General features: G+C 32.6%; 1 protein-coding gene across 2 annotated transcripts in view; it reads left to right on the top strand.

Moving 5' to 3' along the window:
* Positions 1 to 255: 255 nt before the first annotated feature.
* The window catches only part of LOC130362526 (saccharopine dehydrogenase-like oxidoreductase), a 121,523-nt gene continuing 110,057 nt past the window's right edge, over positions 256 to 11,721 (top strand). Inside the window, exons 1-2 of one of the 2 annotated variants that reach the window (XM_056567163.1) lie at positions 256 to 559; positions 10,023 to 10,132. In XM_056567163.1, coding sequence (XP_056423138.1) covers positions 358 to 559; positions 10,023 to 10,132 — 312 coding nt within the window. In that variant the 5' untranslated portion in view covers positions 256 to 357. The remainder of the gene's footprint in view (positions 560 to 10,022; positions 10,133 to 11,721) is intronic. The other variant, XM_056567164.1, reaches the window with a different exon arrangement.

Below are 11,721 nucleotides of genomic sequence, written 5' to 3'. Positions count from 1 at the left end.
AATTTTTCCTGAAATTTTGGAATGTTTCACGAAGAAATTTACCACTAACATAAAGTAGAATATGTCACGAAAAAACAATCTCGGAATCAACTTTATAAGTACAAGCTTTTCCAGAGTTATTAATGCTTAAAGTGATAGAGGTCAGATTTGAAAAAAATGCTCTGGTCCTTAGGGTTATAATGGGCTCCGTCCCCAAGGGGTTAAGGTGAAAATGGTCTGGGTCCTTAAGGGGTTAAAGAAAAATAAGATACCTGCCGCTCCCTCATGAGGCCACGCCCAGCTGTCTAGCGCTCTCCTCCCCTTGGAGTGTAGTTCGTCGGTGTCACTACTCTGTCCTGCACTATCGGCGCAGTCACCATGGCGACCAAGAGACCCTCGAACCGTCCTTACCACATAGTAATATTCGGGGCCTCCGGCTTCACCGGACAGTTCGTTGTGGAGGAGGTGTCCCGAGTGGCTGATGGGGAAGAATACCGGGGCCAGGAGCTCCGCTGGGCTGTAGCTGGCCGGAGCAAGAAGAAGCTAGAGGAGGTGCTGAGCTGGGCCGCCGAGAGGCAGGGTGAGTGCGGGCAGAGGCCCCTCAGAACTTCTCTGTGTACCCTGCTGTCATGTGACTCCTCTCCTGCTATTGTTCTATGTATCACTGCGCCCTGGAGTGCTTGACATGAGGAGGAACTACAAGTCTCAGCATGCAATAGTATCTTCTGTGCCGTGCTGGAGAACTACAGGTTGCAGCCAGTGGTCCTCTGCAGACCTCCATGCTGTATACCAAGCTCCTGGAGCATCCAGTAAGCGCTTACCCCATCCATCATCTGAAAACCAGTTCTGCCAGTAATGTGGCCTCATTAGACACAGCATCCAGGGTCGGGTCACACCTGACTGGACCTTCTGTGCAGGTTCTGTTCAGTTTGCCACACTATGTATGGTCTAAGATCACTAAACTACCCCATTTCCTATCTCTACCTGTAATGAAGAACATAACGGGGAACTCTGCAGTAATAATACACTGTACAATAATATTACACTGTATAATACACTGTACAATAATATTACACTGTATAATACACTGTACAATAATATTACACTGTATAATACACTGTACAATAATATTACACTGTATAATACACTGTACAATAATATTACACTGTATAATACACTGTACATTAATATTACACTGTATAATACACTGTACAATAATATTACACTGTATAATACACTGTACAATAATACACTGTACAATAATATTACACTGTATAATACACTGTACAATAATACACTGTATAATACACTGTACAATAATATTACACTGTACAATAATATTACACTGTCTAATACACTGTACAATAATATTACACTGTACAATAATATTACACTGTACAATAATATTACACTGTATAATACACTGTACAATAATACACTGTATAATACACTGTACAATAATATTACACTGTATAATACACTGTACAATAATACACTGTATAATACACTGTACAATAATATTACACTGTCTAATACACTGTACAATAATATTACACTGTCTAATACACTGTACAATAATATTACACTGTACAATAATATTACACTGTCTAATACACTGTACAATAATATTACACTGTCTAATACACTGTACAATAATATTACACTGTCTAATACACTGTACAATAATATTACACTGTCTAATACACTGTACAATAATATTACACTGTATAATACACTGTACAATAATATTACACTGTATAATACACTGTATAATAATATTACACTGTCTAATACACTGTACAATAATATTACACTGTATAATACACTGTACAATAATATTACACTGTCTAATACACTGTACATTAATATTACACTGTCTAATACACTGTACAATAATATTACACTGTCTAATACACTGTACAATAATATTACACTGTACAATAATATTACACTGTATAATACACTGTACAATAATATTACACTGTATAATACACTGTACAATAATATTACACTGTATATTAATATTACACTGTATAATACACTTCAATAATATCACACTGTATAATACACTACAATAATATTACACTGTATAATACTCTGTACAATAATATTACACTGTACAATAATATTACACTGTCTAATACACTGTACAATAATATTACACTGTCTAATACACTGTACAATAATATTACACTGTCTAATACACTGTACAATAATATTACACTGTCTAATACACTGTACAATAATATTACACTGTCTAATACACTGTACAATAATATTACACTGTATAATACACTGTACAATAATATTACACTGTCTAATACACTGTACAATAATATTACACTGTATAATACACTGTACATTAATATTACACTGTCTAATACACTGTACAATAATATTACACTGTCTAATACACTGTACAATAATATTACACTGTACAATATTACACTGTATAATACACTGTACAATAATATTACACTGTATAATACACTGTACAATAATATTACACTGTATATTAATATTACACTGTATAATACACTTCAATAATATCACACTGTATAATACACTACAATAATATTACACTGTATAATACACTGTACAATAATATTACACTGTATAATACACTGTACAATAATATTACACTGTATAATACACTGTACAATAATAATACACTGTACAATAATATTACACTGTATAATACACTGTACAATAATATTACACTGTATATTAATATTACACTGTATAATACACTACAATAATATCACACTGTATAATAAACTGTACAATAATATCACACTGTATAATACACTGTACAATAATATTACACTGTATAATACACTGTACAATAATATCACACTGTATAATAAACTGTACAATAATATCACACTGTATAATAAACTGTACACTAATATTACACTGTATAATACACTGTACAATAATATCACACTGTATAATACACTACAATAATATTACACTGTATAATAAACTGTACAATAATATCACACTGTATAATACACTGTACAATAATATTACACTGTCTAATACACTGTACAATAATATTACACTGTCTAATACACTGTACAATAATATTACACTGTCTAATGCACTGTACAATAATATCACACTGTCTAATACACTGTACAATAATATTACACTGTATAATACACTGTACAATAATATTACACTGTATAATACACTGCACAATAATATTACACTGTATAATACACTGTACAATAATATTACACTGTACAATAATATTACACTGTCTAATACTGTACAATAATATCACACTGTCTAATACACTGTACAATAATATTACACTGTCTAATACACTGTACAATAATATTACACTGTATAATACACTGTACAATAATATTACACTGTATATTAATATTACACTGTATAATACACTACAATAATATCACACTGTATAATACACTACAATAATATCACACTGTATAATACACTACAATAATATTACACTGTATAATACACTGTACAATAATATTACACTGTATAATACACTGTACAATAATATTACACTGTACAATAATATTACACTGTATAATACACTGTACAATAATATTACACTGTATAATACACTGTACAATAATATTACACTGTCTAATACACTGTACAATAATATCACACTGTCTAATACACTGTACAATAATATTACACTGTATAATACACTGTACAATAATATTACACTGTATAATACACTGTACAATAATATTACACTGTATAATACACTACAATAATATTACACTGTATAATAATATCACACTGTATAATACACTGTACAATAATATTACACTGTCTAATACACTGTACAATAATATTACACTGTCTAATACACTGTACAATAATATCACACTGTCTAATACACTGTACAATAATATTACACTGTATAATACACTGTACAATAATATTACACTGTATAATACACTGCACAATAATATTACACTATAATACACTGTACAATAATATTACACTGTACAATAATATTACACTGTACAATAATATTACACTGTATAATACACTGTACAATAATATTACACTGTATAATACACTACAATAATATTACACTGTATAATAAACTGTACAATAATATTACACTGTCTAATACACTGTACAATAATATTACACTGTCTAATACACTGTACAATAATATTACACTGTATAATACACTGTACAATAATATTACACTGTATAATACACTACAATAATATTACACTGTATAATAATATCACACTGTATAATACACTGTACAATAATATTACACTGTCTAATACACTGTACAATAATATTACACTGTCTAATACACTGTACAATAATATCACACTGTCTAATACACTGTACAATAATATTACACTGTATAATACACTGTACAATAATATTACACTGTATAATACACTGCACAATAATATTACACTATAATACACTGTACAATAATATTACACTGTACAATAATATTACACTGTACAATAATATTACACTGTATAATACACTGTACAATAATATTACACTGTATAATACACTACAATAATATTACACTGTATAATAAACTGTACAATAATATTACACTGTCTAATACACTGTACAATAATATTACACTGTCTAATACACTGTACAATAATATTACACTGTCTAATACACTGTACAATAATATCACACTGTCTAATACACTGTACAATAATATTACACTGTATAATACACTGTACAATAATATTACACTGTATAATACACTGCACAATAATATTACACTGTATAATACACTGTACAATAATATTACACTGTACAATAATATTACACTGTCTAATACTGTACAATAATATCACACTGTCTAATACACTGTACAATAATATTACACTGTCTAATACACTGTACAATAATATTACACTGTCTAATACACTGTACAATAATATTACACTGTATAATACACTGTACAATAATATTACACTGTATATTAATATTACACTGTATAATACACTACAATAATATCACACTGTATAATACACTACAATAATATCACACTGTATAATACACTACAATAATATTACACTGTATAATACACTGTACAATAATATTACACTGTATAATACACTGTACAATAATATTACACTGTACAATAATATTACACTGTATAATACACTGTACAATAATATTACACTGTATAATACACTGTACAATAATGTTACACTGTATAATACACTGTACAATAATAATACACTGTACAATATTACACTGTACAATAATATTACACTGTATAATACACTGTACAATAATATTACACTGTATAATACACTGTACAATAATATTACACTGTATATTAATATTACACTGTATAATACACTACAATAATATCACACTGTATAATAAACTGTACAATATCACACTGTATAATACACTGTACAATAATATTACACTGTATAATACACTGTACAATAATATCACACTGTATAATAAACTGTACAATAATATCACACTGTATAATAAACTGTACAATAATATCACACTGTACAATAATATTACACTGTCTAATACACTGTACAATAATATTACACTGTCTAATACACTGTACAATAATATTACACTGTATAATACACTACAATAATATTACACTGTATAATAATATCACACTGTATAATACACTGTACAATAATATTACACTGTCTAATACACTGTACAATAATATTACACTGTCTAATACACTGTACAATAATATCACACTGTCTAATACACTGTACAATAATATTACACTGTATAATACACTGTACAATAATATTACACTGTATAATACACTGCACAATAATATTACACTATAATACACTGTACAATAATATTACACTGTACAATAATATTACACTGTACAATAATATTACACTGTATAATACACTGTACAATAATATTACACTGTATAATACACTACAATAATATTACACTGTATAATAAACTGTACAATAATATTACACTGTCTAATACACTGTACAATAATATTACACTGTCTAATACACTGTACAATAATATTACACTGTCTAATACACTGTACAATAATATCACACTGTCTAATACACTGTACAATAATATTACACTGTATAATACACTGTACAATAATATTACACTGTATAATACACTGCACAATAATATTACACTGTATAATACACTGTACAATAATATTACACTGTACAATAATATTACACTGTCTAATACTGTACAATAATATCACACTGTCTAATACACTGTACAATAATATTACACTGTCTAATACACTGTACAATAATATTACACTGTCTAATACACTGTACAATAATATTACACTGTATAATACACTGTACAATAATATTACACTGTATATTAATATTACACTGTATAATACACTACAATAATATCACACTGTATAATACACTACAATAATATCACACTGTATAATACACTACAATAATTTTACACTGTATAATACACTGTACAATAATATTACACTGTATAATACACTGTACAATAATATTACACTGTACAATAATATTACACTGTATAATACACTGTACAATAATATTACACTGTATAATACACTGTACAATAATAATACACTGTACAATATTACACTGTACAATAATATTACACTGTATAATACACTGTACAATAATATTACACTGTATAATACACTGTACAATAATATTACACTGTATATTAATATTACACTGTATAATACACTACAATAATATCACACTGTATAATACACTGTACAATAATATCACACTGTATAATACACTGTACAATAATATCACACTGTATAATAAACTGTACAATAATATCACACTGTATAATAAACTGTACAATAATATCACACTGTACAATAATATCACACTGTCTAATACACTGTACAATAATATTACACTGTCTAATACACTGTACAATAATATTACACTGTCTAATACACTGTACAATAATATTACACTGTCTAATACACTGTACAATAATATTACACTGTCTAATACACTGTACAATAATATTACACTGTCTAATACACTGTACAATAATATCACACTGTCTAATACACTGTACAATAATATTACACTGTCTAATACACTGTACAATAATATTACACTGTATAATACACTGTACAATAATATTACACTGTATAATACACTGTACAATAATATTACACTGTACAATAATATTACACTGTATAATACACTGTACAATAATATTACACTGTACAATAATATTACACTGTCTAATACTGTACAATAATATCACACTGTCTAATACACTGTACAATATTACACTGTCTAATACACTGTACAATAATATTACACTGTCTAATACACTAATATTACACTGTATAATACACTGTACAATAATATTACACTGTATAATAATATTACACTGAGCATGTGTAGAGCAGCAGAGGTGTCGCCCCTTACCTGGGCCAAATTGGCATGTTGGAGCCGCTCCCCTGAATCTTTGCCCTGCCTGCTGCCCAAGAGATTCATGGGAGCGGCTCCAACCTGTCATTAATAATGCTTCTCTTTATATAACAGATAAGGAGATAGCAATGCTTTGCTACAAATGAGCCAGGATGGGTTCTGTGTAAAATCAAAGGCACATCGTCTTATTCAGGAGCTGTGATCCTTAACATTTAGCCTGCAGCTGTCTCTCCCAATGCCTCTGTACTCATCAAATCATATGTGTGTTCTGAATAGAGAGAATGGTTAAAGGGGTACTCCAGCATTTAAAAACGTATTCCCTGGGATCGCTTATGCACAGCAGCAGGGCCCTAGAGGTTGCCCCCCTCCCCATGATCCCTTATCTTTTGGATAGGGGATACATTTTTACATGTTGGAGTACAGAGCTCCTCTGGCTGCTGCAGCTCATCTCTCACAAAAAGGACCAGATAATTGAAATCAAACACGTCCGATCCAACATCATCTCTGCCCCCACATCATCTGTCAGATGAACCTCTGGAGGTCCAATATATTCACATTTGATCGGACATACTGAATTTGGCATGTTCAAATGTATATGGAGGCTTAAAACATACCTGGCAATTACAAAAACTTTTCACATATCCTAGGATGGAGAAGTGTGGTCTGTCCCAGCTCTTTGTCAGTGACACCTGGATGGCTCCATAGACTTCAGGGGTGTGGACATTTAAGAAAAACAAAAAAAAAAATACTTGCCTAAGGGACTAAAACAGAGCCCAATCTACTTGTCCCTTATGATGCTTCCCTTGCCCAGGCCAATTATCATTTTCGCACTCTCTTTTTTCCTCCTGACCAAATAATGTCCATAACTCTTATTTTTCCATCTACAGACTAGTATAAGGGCTTGGTTTTTTTTCAGGAGCATATGCGCTGAAACAGAAAAATATTGGTGAGGTCAAATTGAAATAATAAAAAAAAGAATTAGCAAATTTGCTTTTCTTTTTTTATGCCATTTGCCTTGTAATAAGCTAACATGTTAATTTGATACTTTAGGTCAGCTTGATTACAGCGATACCATAATTTGTATGGTTTCCATCACATTTTACAAATGTAAAAAAAATTCAGAACTTAAAAAAAAAAAAAAAAAAAAAAAAAAAATGTAAATTGTCATTTTCTGACTCCTGTTTATATTTTTTTCGTATACCAGGCTCTATGAGGGCTCATTTTTTGCGCCATATCTATTTTTTTGTACCATTTTGGTTTTGATCTGACTTTTTTATCGCTTTTATACTTTTTTCTGAGACATTATAAAAAAAAAAAAAATTATTGTACGGGATATATAATGTTATATTTTAATAGTTCATACAATTACTCATGGGGCAATTACGCATTTATTATTATTTTTTTTTACTTTTTTGGTCCCTTAGGGGACATTTAGGAGGATCTATTAGATTCCTCATACAGATCAATGCAGTTCTATTGAACTACATTGATCTGTGTGCTCTGCGCTCCATTGATAGAGCCTAGTCCAGCCAAGCTCTATCAATGACAGAGCCATGGTCAATAGGGAAGCAGTGGTAAGCCCTCCGGCCACCTCTACAGTGTTTCCCCCAGATCAGGCTGCAGGGGTCTGTGGGGGTTGAGATCCAGCCCACTAGCCCCCCAGGGAGCATTCACATGTAGAAGTTTTGTACAAATTATACTGCAGCTGTCAGATCTTCTAGTCCCCACTGTTTTTCAGTTCTTTTTCCTTCCAGTAACTTCCCACAAAGCTCTGAGACTGGCTAAATGTTGAATTAGATGTCATTGGAAGGAGAAAAAATATCACAGTATCACAGCAGGAACTGCAGCGGCGGGGGCGAAAAGTATGCCAGTTTTAATGCAGGAGGAGGCATGTTCCATTCCATGACCCATTGGTCAATATACTCCTTATCATTGATTTGCTGACAGTGCAGTTCTCTGGTGAGGGGAGTCCTGCACAATGATTTTCCAATAGAAAAAGGAATTAGAACAACTAGGGCTTGGCCATCTCCTCAAGGGTCCCATAGCAGCAGAATAGTCTGTATCTATGGTATGTACGCCCTTGTGGTTGTGTGCATTAGCCCTCACTGGATGTCCTTTTTAGCAGATTTGGAGTATATGCACATGGCCTACCTACAGATGTTTTTCTTCAAAATTATTTCTATTAGAGGGGGAAAAAAAAGCTCTGTATACCTCCAATACCATACAGTGACTGCCCCATGTGCAAGAATGGGATCTTTACTACATTATATGGCTGTATACACAATGCTGCAGACCACCTTACCAAATGACATTCTCATCCCTGCTGCATGTGGACAGTGTTTACACTAGTGTTTCCCAATCAAGGTGCTTCCAACTTTTGCAAAACTAAGACTCTGCATGCTGGGTATTGTAGTTTTACAACAGCTGGAGGCACCCTGTTTGGGAACACTGGCTTACATATTGCTTGCTGTTTCTTCTGTCTGTAACCATTGAGAAATGCCAGTCATCATCAGGGCACAGTACGGTATTTTTAAGCTGTGTAACCTTTGTACATCTAAAGATCAGTCCTTATCTCCGTGACAGTCACCACTTCTATCCATTATTCATTTGTAGGAAAGCCACAGCTGAAGTCCATTGATATTCTAATATGTGATACTAATGATGCCCCCTCCCTTGCTGATATGTGTAAGAAGGCCACTGTTGTTCTCGACTGCGTGGGACCAGTAAGTATCCTCAAACTGTACAAAGCCGGTCAGTGTGCACCATTCACTACATTTTTCCTTTAACCCACATTCTTTGATACAAAATATAATTTGCTTTGACTAAAACCTGAAATTATGTCTCATAAAACCTCTGGCTCTGTTCTCACCTTTCATAGACGTGAGCCAGATTCTTAGCACCCTTATTAGGGTGTGTTCACACTGAGGAATTGGAGAGAAATTTACTCGAGTTATTCCGCTCACTTATTCCTCTCCAATTCAGTCAGCAGTGACAAACCCAATACAGTTTAACTGTATTTCCACTCTTCAGTTCACACTGAGGAATTTCCGCAAGCTAAATTCCGACGCTGAATTCCGTTCCGCATGAAGAATGAACATGTTCTTACTTCGTGCGGAATCCGTGTCTTTGTCCCATACAAATCAATGACATTTTTTTTCAGCCCAACGCAGTTCCCCAAAAAATAAAAAATAAAGGAAATTCTAATTGGTAGTAGTCGTCCAGAAAAAAATCCAAAAAGAACAGTTTTCTCCTATTTTCCGCACGGATTTCAGCGCAAAAAAAGAAAACCGGAAATTCCACAGCAGAATATGTAAGCAAGAATTCCTCGCCAATTCCTCATTGTGAACATACCCTAAAGGGTGCGTTCACACTGAGTAAATCAAGACGAATTTACTCAAGTAGTTAGCCTTGAATTCTCCGCTTAGAAATAATTAATTTCTGTTTTGCCATTGACTTCAGTGTATTTTACTCTGCACTGTTCACACTGCATAAATTCTGCTCACATTCTTCTTGCGGAATATGCAAGCATAAGTCCATTGAAGTCAATGTTAAAAAACATTCCGCTCAAAGTCTTCTTTGCGTGGAATTGGAATTTGCGCGACATTCTCATGGGAATTCCATATGAATAAAAATTTATGTAAAGGGAAATTCTAATTGGTGGTTGTAGTCCAGCAAAAAAAAAACAGTTTCCTCCTATATTCCGTGCGAAAAAAAATGTTAATTCTGCGGAGGAATTTTTATGCGAGGATTCCTCTCCAATTCTTCAGTGTGAACGCACCCTTAGCATTATGGTTGAGATGCCATGATCAGTATTGATCACGGCATCTGAGGGGTTTATGGTGGGCATCAGCGTGATCCGCAGCGGGGACCCACTAGGCATGAAGCGATCACAGCGATCTGCGGTCGCTTCATGTAAAGGATGTAAATTTTCGTCCTGGTGCGCTAAGTACGAGGGCACCAGGATATACATTTACGTCCATTGTCCTTAAAGGGTTAAAGGAGTTTTCTGGGGAAAAATGTATTTAAATGTTTCTGTCCTGAACTGTAGTGACAGGTTCTCCCTCTGTTTTAAAGAGGTTTTTGGAGGTCTTGAAAACTTTTTTTTATCTTATATGCCTTCCTGTGCATTAAAAATAGTATAGCCTGCATATTCACCTCCTGGCATGGTCAAATCTTCCATTCCATGCTGTGGTCCTCTCCATAAGACAAAATTAAATGTAATGTGCTTAGGTAACCTGATCCAGCTCCATCACCTTAAGGACCCGAGCATTTTTTGCAAATCTGACCACTGTCACTTTAAAGGAAAACTGTC

This window comes from Hyla sarda, chromosome 3 (assembly GCF_029499605.1).
Source record: "Hyla sarda isolate aHylSar1 chromosome 3, aHylSar1.hap1, whole genome shotgun sequence".
NCBI classification, from domain to species: domain Eukaryota; kingdom Metazoa; phylum Chordata; class Amphibia; order Anura; family Hylidae; genus Hyla; species Hyla sarda.
This window is presented reverse-complemented; position numbering and strand designations above follow the sequence as displayed.